We start from the raw sequence: 18,721 nt of genomic DNA, 5'->3' as shown, positions 1-18,721 counted from the left end.
ACGGCAGAAGCAAAGTTGTACACCTAATAGATAAATCATTATTCATAAATTTACTTAAAACATTGATATTAATATTTTATCTAAGGATTTATATGTATATACAAGGTGTTTCAGAACAACCTTCCATCCTTAAAATGACATATTCCTGATTCTAAGACGATTTTTCCTTTACCAGAATTTGAATTGAAGCGTAATTTTTGAATTATAAGCAAAAATAGTTAGCAAATCACGCGTCGAGTACAGAAGGCAGGCAGGAGCGGCGCAACGCGCCGCAGCTGACCGTCCGATGCGTGATTACCACCGCATGAGTCGCTACCTATTTTACCTTATAACATAAAATTATGCTTTAAATAAAATTTTGGTAAAGAAGAAAATGTCTTAAAATTACGTCAGGAATACGTATTTAAAATAACGTCACTTTAGCGAAAGTTCTTCCGGATCGCCGCTCGTCGGATGCTGCGATCAGCTGATTGCTACACGCGATGTGTGTATGGTGGAGTGTGTGCGTAAAAGGAAGGAAGAGACAGATAGAGAGGGAAAGAGAGAAAAAGGAAGTTAAGGAGGGAATGAGGAAGAGACGTTTATACACACGCACGTACGCATATACTTTTTTTCTCGCTCTCTTTCTCTCTTTTACACAACACTTATACACTCTCTTATTCGGTCACTCATTCACACACTCAATCACTCACCTGCTCACTCACAGCATAGCGAATCTTCATACTACGTATTATCGTTAACTGTTGCACGATTATTATTTAGCGACGGACCGCGGAGACTGCGCGATCACATTGTTACGTTGCCTAGCGATGCGAGAAACACGACATGTACCGTGCAAGTTGCGACGTGCGTGTGGCGCGTGGCGCGTCATTGACGCGAGATAAGACGAACGATCTTCTAAAACCTTCGCATTACGAATGCGGTAGAAAACATGAAACCTATAATGACATACTTAAAAAAATTACTTATTTATAAAAATTATAACTATTTCTAAATAATTATTATTTTAAAAAGCATGTATTATACGTTATTACGTTTTCGAAATTATTGCATTCACGATGCGAAAGTTTCAGTTAATCGCAAGATCGCAAGAATAATATAATTAATAAATTATACTTGGGAAAATTTATTTTTATTTTGCTCAAATCAGATGTTCCAACATTAAAATGTATAAAGTTATTAATTATGATAAATAAGTAATTTTTTTAAGTACGTCATTATAGGTTTCATGTTTTCTACCGCATTCGTAATGCGAAAGTTTTAGAAGATCGTTCCTCTTATCTTGCGTCAATCACGTGCCACGCGCCACACGCATGTCTCTTCCTTCTTTTTACGCACACACTCCACCATACACACATCGCGTGTAGCAATCAGCTGATCGCAGCATCCGACGAGCGGCGATCCGGAAGAACTTTCGTTAAAGTGACGTTATTTTAAATACGTATTCCTGACGTAATTTTAAGACATTTTCTTCTTTACCAAAATTTTATTTAAAGCATAATTTTATGTTATAAGGTAAAATAGGTAGCGACTCATGCGGTGATAATCACGCACCGGACGGTCAGCTGCGGCGCGTTGCGCCGCTCCTGCCTGCCTTCTGTACTCGACGCGTGATTTGCTAACTATTTTTGCTTATAAGTCAAAAATTACGCTTCAATTCAAATTTTGGTAACGGAAAAATCGTCTTAGAATCGTATCAGGAATACGTCATTTTAAAGATGGAAGGTTGTTCTGAAACACCCTGTATATACATATAAATCCTTAAATAAGATATTAATATCAATGTTTTAAGTAAATTTATGAATAATGATTTATCTATTAGGTGTACAACTTTGCTTCCGCCGTTTTTTTCCGAAATTCGAGGCTTTATTGTAAACAACTGGTTATTGCTTGTTGAGTCACTCCCAATGATCGTGCCAATTCTTTTTGACTTTGACTCGAGTCTTCATTAAGTAATGCCTCCAATTCTGCATCTTCGAAAACCTTCTTTTTTCCACCGCTATGCCGGTCTTCGACGTGAAAATCACCGTTCTTGAAGCGTTGAAACCACTCACGACACGTTCTTTCACTAATAGCGGCTTCACCATAAGTATTTGAGAGCATTCGATGAGCCTCAGCCGCAGATTTCTTCATATTGAAGCAGAAAATTAAAACCTCCCGCAAATGACGAGAATTTGGCTCGTAAACTGACATTTTCAGTCGAGAATAACTTTATGATGCAGACACAAATCGACTAATGTTTCTATGGGGTTATGTTGAGAGATGTCCAAATTTATTGCATGACGTCTATGATCTATTTATTTGGACCACTACTTACCGCTAAAGCCATCTATAGGAAAACGGCGGAAGCAAAGTTGTACACCTAATATTTTAAATCGTTTTATTTTATTTTCAATATTTAGAATCTTATTTATTTAAATATCTAATATATTATTTCGTCCAATTATTATTACCATTACTTTATTAATCTATAAAACAATTATTTATTTAAATTTATCTATATGAAAATCAAATTACTTATATTCTGTCGTGCTATTTTTAATTATAATTACAAGTTTATTAGATATTTTTCTTTACTTCTCAAAATTAATTTTTAATGAACAAATTAATTTTCAAATAATTTTAATTATTTATCAATTTTAATAATTTTAATTCAATAAAGTTTTATTTTTATCATTTTTATTAAGTTAATAATTTTTTATACTTAAATTATATATATTATTAGCATTACAAAAAGTGTTAATATATTTTAGTAGAATAAATGATTTTTTATTAGAATTGTACAAATGTTATTGCATATTTTTCTGCTTATATATTAACGGTAAAAATTATACATGTTCAAATATTTTATTAATATAAATATAAATATTATATAAAATTTATTCTTGAAATATATTATTTGCATAAAACATTTATGCTGCGAAATAAACATTAATATATAGGTGTCCAACAAGTAAGTGACCAAACGATAGGTGGAGGTAGATTAGGTCAAACTGAGTCGAAAAGTCCTGAACCATTTTTTTATAACGCTTAATAAAGAAATTATAATATTGAATAAAGTCTGATCAATCAGCGCCGAATTTTAGCCAGGTGCACGCCAGTGAACCTGATAGTATGCGGAGGGGCATACTTCACGACGCGCGGCTCACCGACGTGCGCCCGGTTAAAGGTTGATGTTGATTGGCCAGACTTTACTCAATAATAATTCCTTTATTAAGAGTTATTAAAAAAAATGGTTTATGACTTTTCGATTCAGTTTGACCCAATCTACCTCCATCTTTCGTTTGGTCACTTACTTATCGGACACCCTGTATACATATACAATATCTGTCCGGAAAGTATCCGACCTTGTACTCTAACCTTGTACCTGGATGTGCTATTGTTAAAAATAGATATTCATCATTTAGGGAGGACTTTTATGAGTGCCCCTGCAAGGCAGCACGGTCCTTCGAGTCTTCAGTCGACAACGGTATGCTGTTGAGTAAACGTTGAATTTTGTGCGCGTCGCATTTCACGATGACTGAAGGCATCGAACAAAGAATGTGCATTAAATTTTGCCAAAAACTCGGCCATTCGTGCATCCACATGATTCATCGCCATATACTTTACGAATCATGTGAATGATTTTCGAGCACGAATGGCCGAGTTTTTGGCAAAATGCAACTCTTCGTTTGATGCGTTCAATCATCGTGAAATGCGACGCGCACGAAATTCAACGTTTACTCAACAGCATACCGTTGTCGATTGAAGACTCGAAGGATCGTGCTGCCTGGCAGGGGCACTCATAAAGGTCCTCTCTAAATGATGAATACCTATTTTTAACAATAGCACACCCAGGTACAAGGTTAGAGTACAAGGTCGAATACTTTCCGGACAGACCTCATATATATATACTGTTGCGTCCGCGGATCGAAATCGATATTTCTCGAACACGCGCGACACAACCAGCACTCGCTAAATAATTTACACTCTTTTAAAAGAACAAAAGGAACTTTAATAATAACACAGAACACAATTAAACAAGGAATACAGAATGGGTAATATCGGTTATTGTAATCTCAAATACGTCTGCCCGGAATGACATCCGTCGCGAGAGTCTCAAGATAGCCGATCTTTCTCAAGATGTCCGCCGTTTAATAACAACCTTTATTGTTTGGGGATGATCTCCCGGAGATGGATACAGCAGATTCATGAATATCCGCCACAGACAACACGTAGGGACGCAACAATATACATATATATATATATATATATATAACAAAAAATTAACGCTGTCCTATGTAATAAGTGATCAATGTCGCCTTTGTTGCCAGCTCGGTAGAAAGTGAGAAAAAGACGGAAAATATATGTCTGTTCTTCTCTATTCTCCGAAGCTAGCCGAAATGCAAAGCGCACATGTACGTGGTTTATGCTCGTGGCGTGCATTATCCCCTCCATTGCTGAGTCGTGTGAATCGCGGGACCTGTTTCTGGCATCACTGGTCTGAAGTTGTGGCACAAGAGATTCGTACATATCCACAAATATATTATATGAGTTGGTCCAAAAAGATTCTGTCAATAGATTCCAGGAAATAGTCTGATATTTCTCTAGGCGGAAGCAGTGAACACAAACGAGCGAGACAGTCTCGAACGGGCGGAAGGAAAGCGCCGTTTGAAATGTGGATAGAGAAAAAACCGAACGTTAGTTACATGAGAATATTCGATTAAAATGCGTACGAGCACGTGCCGAAACAACTTGTTCGAAAATTTAATGCACGAGTCAAAAAGATTATTTTGGTAGGATACTAGGAAAATCGGCAAATTACAGATTGTATGATCCGGAAAAGAAAACTGTCTCTGTTTCCAGAAATGTGTCGTTTAGAGAGCAGTCGGACGGAGAGAAACGGGAAAGCTCGGTAATATCAGAGACAGAATCCGTGCTATCGTTGACAGGCGTGCAGATTAGGTTAGGTTAGATGAGGTGCAGGGTCGAGAGGAGGACGAATTCGAGCTAGAAGTAGCAATCAAAAACAAAGATGCCATCGAAACCACGTACGGTAATATATACTCTCAGTCGGTAACACAGGTCTCGGCTAAGGCACTCGAGAAAAGATGCAGGAAAATCGTCATCGACAGTATTAAAAGACGGGCAAAGAAATAGAGTTAGATTAAAGCCCCCATCGAGATACGAGCTAAATCTAGTTGGGTGTAATGTTTCAGAGATATATTAGCAAACTCTCTTAGGACCGAAAGCTATATATTGGAGAGAAGCAATTAGTGAACAACTAAAAGCTCACGAAAAAAATAAAATTTGGTTGCTTATGAACTCCAGATGAGAAGACCATCGATTTCAAGTGAATGTTTAAGGTTCTACATAACATAAGTGGAAATATGTATCGTTATAAAGCGCGGTTATGCACGGGAAGCTTTCTACAGCGAGAGGAAATGAGACGTTCGCGCTTGTTGTACGATACGACTCGTTACGTGTGTTACTGGTCATAATAGGACAAGAAGATTTGGAAGTACTTCAATTTGACGTACGCACGGCGTTTCTATATAGATAACTAAACGAAGATAATTAAATAAAGACAATGATGGAGGTTGGCCTCAACGTCGATGGATATACGAATAAATGCGAATGTTGAATACACGATATTAAACGAATCGTTTTATGGACTTAAACAAGTACAGAGATACTGGAATATCAAGTTTTCTAATTTCTTGAACAACCGGGTACATATGACCTGTGCCGAATCGACATTCTGAAACACTACTGCTTGTCAACCAACAATACGTTGTAGTTGAATTTATTATTTATATGGATAATACATCTATTAGATTCATTAAGTATTGAATGAAATTGTTGTTTTATATATCTGTTGACTTTTTGTTATATGTATCATAACTTCGCTCCTTCCACGCAGATACAATATATATTATTTTCTACAGACATACTGGTAAATTACGTTTTTAAACATTAATATTAACTGGTACGCTCTTTAATCTTTTTTTATTAATAACTTTTTAATAGCCAATGAGAGCGATAGCTAAAATCTTTTAAATATTATTTAGGGACATAACCATAATAACATATATGAAGATTAAGGTTATCGGTGGTGAGTCTCCTTTTCGGACTCACTCATGCATGCACTAATAGAAAGGACGGAGCGCTCTCTAAAACAAAAAGCGCTGATTTGTTTGCTATCCTCGCTTTTTATTAGTTATTCGGATAAGAGCGTATCATACAATACATTTATTGCCAATTTATTTCGATTTTCTTTTACTTGACATGCATACAGTTTTTATTTACAATTTATATTATTTTTATAAATAATGCGTTTTTCTTTATTGAAAAAACGAGTTGGATGGAAATTTTCGACAAATTTCGTTTGTAGTGTAACTGAATTCCCCATATAATATGCGATATATATTTTCTATAGCATCATGCATTTTAATTTCTATAAAATAATTTAAGCTATTATTCTTTATTGATAGAATTATATATTTCAACAATGATTTAATAAAAAATAATAATTATATATACATATACAGGCAGTGCGTGCTGGTTTGGAGACGTTTGTCTTTGAAGACACCGAACTCAAATTGAACCCGGCTGTTTTTGTATGCATTACAATGAATCCTGGTTATGCCGGTCGCACGGAACTGCCAGACAATTTGAAAGTCTTATTTCGCACAGTCGCCATGATGGTACCAGACTACGCCATGATCGCTGAGATTTTCTTATACTCTTCGGGCTTTGGCTTCGCCCGCGAACTTTCTACAAAAATCGTTACTACATACAAGCTCTGTTCTGAACAGTTGTCTACGCAGTCACATTATGATTACGGCATGCGTGCCGTCAAAACTGTTCTTTCTGCAGCACAGAGTCTGAAATTGAAGCATCCCAGTGAAGATGAGGCTATTCTTCTTCTACGCTCGTTGATTGACGTAAATTTACCTAAGTTTCTAACACGAGACGTACCACTTTTCCAGGTATGTCAAAAAATAGTATTGATTTTTAACAAATTTTTTGTAGTTCATCGATCGATCAAAAAACGAAAAGAAACAACAAAGGTTTAGGTTTGGGACTGAAGTGAGGGGAGGGGGATTTAAGGCGGTAAGAGGCACGACCCATCTATTCCGTGGCAGCGGCACTATCGTACCTGTATAGAGCATATGCATACCCTTTCAGCCCAACAAATAATTGTTAGAAAACAACATTTGTAGATCTGAAAAAATGGTACGAGTGGCTGAATCGGAAATCGAACCGAGTCTTTCGCTTTCCGAACAACTGCTTTTACCACTGAGCTATTCAGACCTCACATCTTATGCCACTTTAACACAATTTACACGACTCCAGAGCGATGTTGGAATTTCGCTTAATGGATGCAGTGTCGACTGCCACGGAGAGACGACATATCTAGCCGTCTCTAGAGCGAAAGTCATATGGTACAGCTGCCAGCGCTGGCTGGTCGCTTACGAGGCCTCTATGAATGATCCTCCTCGAATAGCACATCCTAAACTGTTACGCCTAAGCGCCAAGGCGCTTTCTTCTGTTCCCAATTAATTATACAATCTTCCACCGTCACGACGTAGTGATTCTAGTGGACAGATCACCAGCATTTACGCTGGCACAGATGTACGCCGCAGACTGAAGAAAGGGGGAGGGATTTAAGTTTATATAAAAATGTAATATACATTACTTAAAAAAAAAATAGGGACTTTTCATATCCTAAAAATTGAACTATTTTCAACCCGCTGAAACTCGATGAAAAATCATCGTAGACAAAAAATTAAAATGCTTCAAGTTTTAACTTTAATGCCCTATAGTTTCCTAATTTTTTTTATCTTTCTTGTTCTGTGCTTTAAAAAAGAACACATTGTTTTGCTCCTTAAAATTATGTACTTTTGACATTCTGCAGCTTGATAAAAAAATTTTTCTTTAAAAATTCAATTCAAGTTCCATAAATTACAACATTTTGTCTATAAAAGGCTTTTTTGAAAATTTTCTTACGGTTTTTTTTGACCGAGTTATACGATTTAGAAACTAAACCTGTATGTCGAGAGAACCTGTTTTTCGAGAGAAATTTTTTGATTGAGCTGCAGAGAGTCAAAAATACATAATTTTGAGGAACAAATCAATGTGTTCTTTTTTAAAGCACAGAACAAAGAAAATAAAAAAATTTTCATAAACCATCAATAGGGCGTTGAATTGAAACTTCAAGCTTCAAAATGCTTTTTTAATTTTTTATCTACGATGATTTTTCGTTGAATTTCAACAGTTTGAAAATTCTTTAGATATGAAAAGAGTTCTCTATTTTTTTTTAGTGTATTTATACTTGTGAAAATTAATATAACTAAAAATTAATTTCGTATTTAGACAAAAAGCAGAAGTGTTCTTAATATTTTATAAAAGAAACATATTATTGGAGAGTGCAGGTTAGGTTAAAGCGAACGGACAAACAGAATAGAAGGCACAAAATGCGGCTATAAAGGGAATCTAACAATACTATAAAAATATATGCATGACATCATTATCCACAACAAAAAAAGCGCAAAGATAGAAAAATTTAATATTCCCGCTATTTGTGCTTATCAATATTTATATACACATACCGATTTTTGCTAGAAAGGATGTAACCAGATAAAGTAGGCAAATCTGTCCTTGCACATATTAGGCCTAAATTGGTGTCATAAGTTGACATTTATGTGGTATAAAATACTCAAATAATAACCTCAAAATCGCATTTTTGTAAGAATTATAGAAGTAAATCAAAACAAAAGTAAAATCAAAACAGTAATTTTTCTTGAAAACGACTGAGCCGATTTTGAAAAAATATGTGGAGATCAATAAAACAATTGTTTAAAAGAATTAAAAAATTTTTCTAACCAAAAGAAATAGATAAACAAAATTTCTGAAAATTATAAATTTTTTTTAAAGATATTTTTGAGACACCTACCATATTTTCATAAAAACAACTCCGAATTCCTTATTTTTACATATATTTTTTCCAAGTAGATCAGAGTGATGGAACATAGTTAAAAAAAATAAAACTCATATACGCAACGCCGTACTGTACCGCACCGCACAGATCAACTAGTACGATGGAATATATTCCTCTTGCATTATTGATTTACCATTAAAGTGGTTGAAAAAATTAAGATTTTAGTTTTACTTATTCAATTAAAGTGAATATTTGAATATATTTTTATGTTTCAGTTGTTGTAACTCAAAATCGAATAACGTAATTACGACCTATAAAAGTAAAAAAGGAGCACAGCGCAAATTCAGCACTTTGTAAGCTGTTGCGCGCGCTCCCAAAACCGCGATTAAATGCAAGATATGCAATTCGTTGCAATATGCAATTAAGACATCGCGACCTAATACCGAAAAACCACCTACTTTCGGACCATAAAAAGAGAGGTAACGAGTACCTCGAGGCCGTATTCTGAAACTAAGTGGTGACGCGTGTACTTGAAGAAACTGTGAGATTCTGCAAGCGCCGACACTGTTACATCGCCGAAGCATCACCGAACCGAACTCTACGATACGTAAGCTGTACAAATAAATCTCTTTGCACGGAATCTTTGCCTCGTGTTTCTCGACACTCGGAGTCCCTACTCCTAAGACGAGCCGAACCCACATTGGATCATCCACAAAAATCCCGTTGTACCCGGAAAGGCACAACACAGTGAAAATGAAATTATCATGAAAATACCTAAAACAGACAATATAAACAGTTCTATTTTGTGAAAATTCTCAACAGTTAAAAAGGAAATATACATTTTAATGTAGTAATAACAATATTTCTATTAGAGGTATCTGCAGTTAACCTACAAATAATATAATTTCCAGGGTTTATCGCGAGGAAATTGTAGTATGTTTATAAATTCCTTATCATCGAGATGCTTAATTTTTGTGAATCCCTTCGCCTCTTACATATATCTGTACTGATATTGCTCTCCCGCCCCCTCTCGTCCCTCTTTCTCCCCTATCTTCTTAGTTGTTTCGGGTATCGTAACATCATGAAGCTTTGCATGATATCTCCCTCCATCCCTTTCGATCTACGGCCATTCTAACACACCGACCAAAAGATTGACCTGTTATACTGACAACGTGGTCAGTGTATCTAGTGATGATCTTCCTCGACTTCTTTCTCTGTATTTATTATAAAAAATAATTTTTTTAATTTTCGGTATCACCGTTTATCACTGGAATGTAATTATTTTGAATCGTTGAAATAAATCGCTAAGTATCTCTGCTGGTTTAAAATTTTTAGATAAGTACCTTGCATGAAACAAGTAATATACAATCGCGGTAATGTGCAAACAACAACCAGCAATTTGTCTACCATTAGCATACTTACATATGTAATATGTCAGATCAGAAACACCAACGCTGTGTTACGCTTATATCTTAAGAAACATATATATATACATGTATTGTTGCGTCCGCTGGTTTAAGATTAATCGAAACTCGCTTTGCAACCTCTTTACACTCGCACATCGCGTCACTTCCGCACCCGAGCGAATAGAAGAATATTCGTTTAAGAAATAGGAATAATTTTATTAGAACAACAACACAACAACATAATAAACGAACATAAAAGACGGAGTTGTCTCAAACACGGCTGCACTGCAAGACAGCTACACAAAGTCTAACATGGCTGCAGTTGTTTATCAACATTTCATGACAACCTATTGAAGATGATCCTCCTCTATGATCTCGCTTCAGACCAATCGACTCTAACGCGATGCAGGGACGTAACATTACTTCCCCTCTTCTAAAATTGTCGTCCCGAACAATCAATGCAGGAGGATAACAAGAAAATTCTAAGTTTCTTCAAAATATTAATTTCAAAGTTTCTGGTGTGACTTCCTGTTCTACCTCGAACTGCTGCTCAGGTTACCGAATTGCACGCCGATTTCATTCCATTGCTTCCTCTGGAAACTGGAAAACTGGAAAAACCTTTAGCCAAGAGGGAGGTATCCTCTGTGGACCCAACGTCCTAAAAGGACTCCTCAAGTCTCTACCTCGGCATTCGCCCTACAACCCGACAGGAAAACCACGGATCAAAAACCTAGGGTGAGGCAGTCTTCTGAGATCAGAAGTTTCTCCATATCTTTCTTTCTAGCTCCTTTTCACGTCCGTTATCCCGCCTTTCTTTTAAGAAGAAGATTAACTTACAGAAATAAACAATTTTAAATAACAATTTTAAATAAATACTACAGTTTTTTTTAATAAGCACTTATAAATTAAGAATAAGTTTAAAGGAAATGTAGATATGATTTCCTTTCCGACTAATAACTATTATAACTTTGTTGAATAATTAAGCATCTTTTGCTGCCGCCTCTCTAAAAGAACTATTCTTCTGAATTACTTGTATAGTCATAGCTCTTCCTATTGCGAATTTTAATGAATTTAATGAACATTTTCTAATTGTAAAGTCCGCTTCAAAAATCCGTTATCGCGGCAATAAATTGAGCACAGGCAATCTCATCATGGACTTCATGCATACACTCGGGGTAAGCTAAACGCGATAATCGCTCAATTTCTGCTCCCAAAGTTAACATATCTTTCCCCGCATTTTGTCTTCTATTGGTAAACTGCGAGGTGCCCCTCTCCGAAATGCAATTCTAATTTACTTTTCAAATCTTCAAATTGATATTGTTCCCCAAAACATTATAAAATCGAACGCGCTTTCCCCGTAAACAAGCGGCGAGTGCTACTGACTTCGCGGAATTGGCCCAATGGTTTTCTCTCGAAATAAATTCAAATTGATTTAAAAATTCGCATAATGGAACACTTCCATTAAATAAAGCTGGTTTAATTTTATATCTGATTTCATTAGTTATATTCTTAGGCGTGGAAACCCCATTTTTTCCAACAAATTCTGTATTATGGGAACGACTTAGCTTGTTTAAGCATGGTTCCATTTGACGCATTCTCTCCTCCATTTCGCGAAGCATTTCATCGCATTACTGCAGTTGTACCTCAAATTCAGCTCGCTCTTGTAAAGTCTTCACGTAGCTGTCAAATCTCCTGCAGCGTAGATTGAAGAGTTATCCTTTCTAGTGATGGTCCTGGTGACGCAGTTTGCACCGTCGCAGTTTCCATCGCCATTTCTGGATCTGCGATACGGAAAGGAGTCGCTGTTCGAAGCCTTTTTTGTGTCGTAACTCCAGTTGCTAAATCTGGTTCAATTGTAGCCATAACTACACGTTATGCGCTTTATCCCGGACGAGCCCCTAAAATGTTGTGTCCGCTGGTTTGAGATTAACCAAAGCTCGCTTTGCAATCGTTTTACACTCGCACATCGCACCCGAGCGAATAGAAGAACACTCATTTAAGAAATAGGAATAACTTTATTAGAACAACAACACAACAACGTAGTAAACGATAACCGAACGTAAAAGACGGAGCTGTCTTAAACACGGCCGTACTGCAAGACAGCTACACAAAGTCTACACAAAGTCTAACATGCCGTTGTTTATCAACATTTCATGGCAACTTCTTGGAGACAATCCTCCTCTATGATTTCGCTTCAGACCAATCGTCTCTAACGCGACGCAGGGATGTAACAATATATATACAGAATGTCCGGAATTATTTGCATCATCCGTCGTATGCAGATAGAACGAGTTAAACTGAGTAGGAAAGTCCTTTATCATTTTGCGATTTTGTAATTAATTTGTCTCATTATTCTGTACATAAAAGTATTACGGTAAGATTATCGAAAACAAAATATTTTATGAGATATCTAATTTTTTATAACAAAATATGTCAAATTAAAATATAAAATAACTCAAAAAGTACTTAATGAGAAAATACTTTATTATAGTGTTTTGGAAGGCTCTCGAGATAAGCTACAAGAATGTGTAATGCAAAATAGGGGGTTCCATTTAAAAAATTTAAAGTGATTTTTATATGACTTTGACGGTGTTATTCAAGGTCATACTAATATTATTATATAATACGCCACTTAGAACTATACACACACATACACATTCTCTCTCTCTCTCTCTCTCTCTCTCTCTCTCTCTCTCTCTCTCTCTCATTCACTCACTGACTCTTACCTTGTATGTAGAGATTCGTTGCTCTCATACGACTCAATAAGTAATATTTCCGTGTGATATAACAAGTAACTAGCAAACTTCTTTTTACTCACAAATTGTACCACTTATCAAACTGTTACGAATTAATCCACGCACTTTATCGATAAACTGAATTTATTTAAAAAAACGATGTTATTATACGTCATTATATTTTCATATTTTATAGTTTCATGTTTTCGAAACTATCAAATTTACGGAGGCTTTAGCCGATCACAGGACACATGATAGCGTCCGCTGCGTCGATCACGCGTAATGTGATACATTCAGTCGTTCGGCAGCCGGCAGCCGGCAACGCTAGTACCGACATAACTTGCTTGTTGTTGTCGCGCGGTCTCCGCATCGAATAACGCGTTTCTTTCTTCGAGTTATTTTAATAATTAATCAGTAGTAATCGGTAGATTGTGATTAACCGTCATAATCGTTAATAAATTCAGTTTATCGATAAAATCTGTGGATTAATTCGTGATAGTTCGATAAGTGGTACAATTTGTGAGTGAAAAAAGTTTGCTAGTTACTCGTTGTATCACACGAAAATATTTTTTATTGAGTCGTATGAGGGCAACCAATCTCTACATACAAAGTAAGAGTCAGTGAATGAGTGAGAGAGAGAGAGAGAGAGGGAGAGAGAGAGTGCGTGTGTGCAATCAGCTGTTTGTTACACGCGATGGATGTAAAAAAGAAAGACAGAGAGAGAGAGAGAGAGAGAGAGAGAGAGAGAGAGAGTGCGTGTGTGCGATCAGCTGTTTGCTACACGCGATGGGTGTAAAAGAAAAAGACAGAAAGAGAGAGAGAGAGAGAGAGAGAGAGAGAGAGAGAGAGAGAAAGAGAATGTGTATACGCATATACGTTCTCTCTCACACATACACCCCATCGCATATAGCAAACAGTTGATCGCAGCGAGCGCCCCACGTAATCATCAGCATCGGACGGTGAGTTGCGCCGTCCCTGCCTGCTTCGCGTACGCGGCCCGTAATTCGTTAACTATTTTGGCTTATATTTTGAGAACTAAGCCTCGGAAAAAATTTTGGCAAAGCAAAAATCGTCTTAGAATTGAATCAAGTATATAACATTATAAGAACAGAAGGTTGTTTTGAATCACCCTGTATACACGTCAAAGATTACAAAGGGAGCTTGGTGAGCGAGACTTCGGAACTCTTTGATGTTTGTCATCTCTCTTGCTCCTTCATTCTTTCTTGCTCTCGCTATTGTTGATTCTTCAGCATCGGGAATCTTTTCTTATTTATAAAATATAAACATTTTATAAAATAAACACTGAAACTTACATTTTGGATTTAATTACTATAAATATAAATATAATGGATTAAGATTGGATTAAGATGGATTGAGATTCTTGCTATAAAAATGATACTAAATACGACATAAATCGTGTAATTTTTAATGAAATAAGTAATCATAATTACATAATACATAATTGATTAAAAATAATGCAATTTATGTCATGTTTGATATCGTTTTAATCGCAAGAATCTCGTTAATCCATTATATTTATATTCATACTAATAAAATCAAAAATGTAAATTTTTATTTTATAAAATGTTTATATTTTGTACATAAATAAAGATCCGATGCTGAAGAATCGACAATAGCAAAAGCAAGAAAGAATGAAGGAGCAAGCAAGATGGCAAACATCAAAGAGTTCCGAAGTCTCGCTCGCCAGGCTCCCTTTATCTGTAACCTTTGACGTGTATATGTCATCTTATTATAGAAAATAAAATCTCTGTATTTCGCATTTTATATATTTGAAAATAATTGTAATGAATGAATTACATTTTTGCGATTAAAGTGACACTAAATATGACATAAATCGGATTATTTTTAATGAAATAAATGATCATAATTTTAAGTACATAATTGATTAAAAATTATCCAATTTATATCGTGTTTGGTATCATTTCAATCGTTAAAATATTAATTCATTTTAATTATTTTCGAATCAATAAGCGCAAAAAATAAAAATTTTACAGTAACGATATATAATGCAAGAGATTATAGATAAAGCGAGCCTCGCGAGCAAAACTTCGGAAGTCTTTCATGTTAGCTATCTCGCTTGCTCCTCATTCGTTCCCTCTCTCTTTCTCTTTCTCTGCTTGTTCTTTATTGTATTCTTTCATTCCCATTATTATGATCTTTTATTTGTTCGAATTTATTCTTTCTATTCTTGTTTTCCTACATGATAATAAATTAATTTGTTCATTTTTATTTTATAAAGCATAAATAAGATACTGTATATTTTATAAATAAAAAAGTATTATGTATGTGTGCGTGTGTATTTTTGTATGTGCATGTGTTGTATTTAACTATAGTGAAACGTAATTATGTATTGTATTAACTATAGTAAAATAAAAAAAGAAAATAACTTGTGTTGTATATCTCATTTATGCTGTCGTAACCCGACCAATTTCTTAATATATTAAAGGATAAAACAATAAAGTGAAACAGAAAAGTGTAAGAAAGAGTTGAGTAAAGCAAAGCATTAAAATTAGAAAAGAGATCAAGGAAAGATAATCAAGAAAGAGTAAAGTAATAAAAGAATATTAATAAAATAAAAGTAAGATACGTGACTAAAGAGAAAGAAGTCACGGTCAAGTTCTCGGAAGCTGAGTCAGCAGCTGACGAGACAGACTGACAAGCGGAGCACGAGACATGCTCCGGTCAGGGACACCACACTCCTCCCTAATCAACGACCTAATTAATTAAGATATATAATAAGCGCAAAATGCACCGACGCAGGCTACTCGCTCGCACAGTAATAGTATTGAAGTACCGTACGTATCGCACTCGACTATTATAATCGCGAATAAGTGAAAGTGTATTAAATCTTGCAAAATATACTAAATTATACCTAACGTCCGGGAGTGTCTTATTTCGAGCGTGGATCCTAATCTTTGGGCGTACAAATCCCGAAAGACCTCTTCCTTAGCGGCTAGAGGCACAACAATGCTGTATAAAATAAAAATAGATAAATCAATTTATTTATTTTTATGTAAGGAGACGAGAATAAAAAGACTAAAAGTTGAGCAAATAAAATAATATTAGATGTACAACTTTGCTTCCGCCGTTTTTTTTTCCGAAATTCGAGGCTTTATTATAAACAACTGGTTATTGCTTGTTGAGTCACTCCCAATGATGGTGCCAATTCTTTTTGACTTCGACTCGAGTCTTCATTAAGTAATGCCTCCAATTCTGCATCTTCGAAAACCTATGCCGCTATGCCGGTCTTCGACGTGAAAATCACCGTTCTTGAAACGTTGAAACCACTCACGACACGTTCTTTCACTAATAGCGGCTTCACCATAAGTATTTGAGAGCATTCGATGAGCCTCAGCCGCAGATTTCTTCATATTGAAGCAAAAAATTAAAACCCCCCGCAAATGACGAGAATTTGGCTCGTAAACTGACATTTTCAATCGAGAATAACTTTATGATGCAGACACAAATCGACTAATGTTTCTATGGGGTTATGTTGAGAGATGCCTAAGTTTATTGCATGACGTCTATGATCTATTTATTTCGACCGCTACTTACCGCTAAAGATATCTATAGGAAAACGGCGGAAGCAAAGTTGTATACCTAATATAATAACGGGAATAAAAGAATACAATAATGAACGAGAAGAGAGAATGAGAGAGAGAAAGAGAGAGAGAGAAAGAGAAGCGCGAGTGAACGCGAGGAGTGAATATGCGAGGAGCATGAAGCTAAGCGATGCGTAGCACATAGCGAGCGAGCGATTAGAAAGAGACAGAGTGTATGATCGAGTGAGAAAAGATACTGCAATAATGTTAGTGCGTGCATGTATATTACTCTCATACACATGAAAGAGATAAAGATAGTACGATTATATCTATCCTTGTCATCTAAAATTGCAGCTCTGTCTACGACATCTTATACGACTCTGTCACGATATCACGCAACTAATCTACTGCTCTGTTTTACTCTTAAGCGTCCATCTCGCACACATTCATATGCACGAAAATTTTATTTTGCAAAATCTTTTTTACAAAGTCCTCTAAGTTCATTTATATTCTTTGATAAAATGCCGAGTGTGAAGTACACTGATTAGGCACGTGCAAATTACAAATCTTTATATTAAGTAAATATTGACGGCACGGGCCGATAACAAATCTGTAATTTTATAATTTTTTTTCGCTTTTCATATGAAGTGAACTTAGAGAAGTGAGTTTAGAAGTTTTATAAAAACGATGCAACACTTTAGTGCATAAGTGTGTGTGTGAGATCGAAGCTCAAGAGTAAAACGGAGCAATAGATTAGTTACGCGATGTCGCGATAGACGAGCTGCAATCTTACATGACAAGGACAGATATAATCGTACTATCTTTGTTTTTTTCATGCGGAAAGTAATATACATGTACGCACTAACATCATTGCAGTATCTTTTCTTTCTCGATCATAGACTCTGTCTCTCTAATCGCTCGCTCGCTATGTACTATGTATCGCTTAGCTTCATGCTCCTCGCATATTCACTTACGCGTTCACTCGCGCCTCTCTCTCACTCTCTCTCTCTCTCTCTCCGTGGAGAAGACGTGTCAAACATCGCTCCGCAAAAATAATAACTTTTAAACGGTTTAATAGTTACGGAGAGTGATAGAAAGTTATTTAAGTCATAGCGGCATAGACTGGCATTAGCCATGAGTATTATCTAGCCGGGATATGCTGATTTGTGGACGTGAGAAGTGCATTTTCTGTTTGGGACACCAAAATCTCACACGACAGGTAGACATTAAAGGTAGACATAAAAGTGCTGACGTGTGACAGTGGAACAGAGGTGACTGATCGCTTACGCTGATATTAGCGGTTTCGGCCGATAATTATCGGCATGGACGATGCATATGCTGAATATCGATGCTCGGCATATAAAAAGACAATAAAAAATCAGGTGGTGACATGCAAGTCTTGCTATCTGGTGAATCGTATTAAGCTATTTTACCATCCAGGATGTGTAAGCAAGCATAGGATTTACGATAAAAATCAAGAATTGGTACCGTGTTCTGGCCCATTTGACAGATTTACAATTGAAGCAGACATGAAGAAGGCATCGGCAGTGGCCGGGGGCGGCAGGGACAGGCTAGGATCTACAGAATCTACAGGTTCGTTTACGACGCCAAGTGGTGGAAATAGAATATCAGGAGCGCGTGGATCATCGACTATTGACGTAAAAATAGATTGGCTGGTAAAAATTGCAAAAGAAATAAAAGATGAAACAGCATGTAAGAAGAAAATTAAAATGATGGTCAAGGAAATAGTTCGAGAAGAATTGGGAAATGTTAAGCAGGAACTGCTAGAAGAGTTGAAAAGAATGATACAGGGGGAAGTAAGTGGATCAACAGGAGGAATACAAAGGAGCTATAGTGAAGCGGTTAAAGAGAAAAAAAAGAGAATGTTATAATTATCAAACCCAAGATTCAACAAGAGAGTGAAGTTACAAAAAAATTGATAAATGAAAAAGTAGATATCAAAAACATGGCGATGGGAATAACGAAGCTAAAAAAAGGAAGCAAGGGGACAGTGATCATGGGTTGTGAAATTGGAGAAAAAATGAAAACGTTGAAAGCCACAGTGCAGGACAAACTAGGAGAAAATTTCAAAGT

General features: G+C 36.0%; 1 protein-coding gene across 1 annotated transcript in view; it reads left to right on the top strand.

Moving 5' to 3' along the window:
- Dhc62b (Dynein heavy chain at 62B) overlaps nt 1-18,721 on the top strand; it is a 962,114-nt gene that overhangs the window by 372,453 nt on the left and 570,940 nt on the right. Inside the window, exon 18 of the mRNA XM_070302893.1 lies at nt 6,531-6,971. Within this exon, the coding sequence (XP_070158994.1) occupies nt 6,531-6,971 (441 nt within the window). The remainder of the gene's footprint in view (nt 1-6,530; nt 6,972-18,721) is intronic.

This window comes from Polyergus mexicanus, unplaced genomic scaffold (assembly GCF_030449975.1).
Source record: "Polyergus mexicanus isolate NDT 795.1 unplaced genomic scaffold, iyPolMexi1.0 SCAF_10, whole genome shotgun sequence".
Lineage (NCBI taxonomy): Eukaryota > Metazoa > Arthropoda > Insecta > Hymenoptera > Formicidae > Polyergus > Polyergus mexicanus.
Note: the sequence above shows the minus strand (reverse complement) of the source record. Positions and strands in the feature narration are given on the sequence as shown.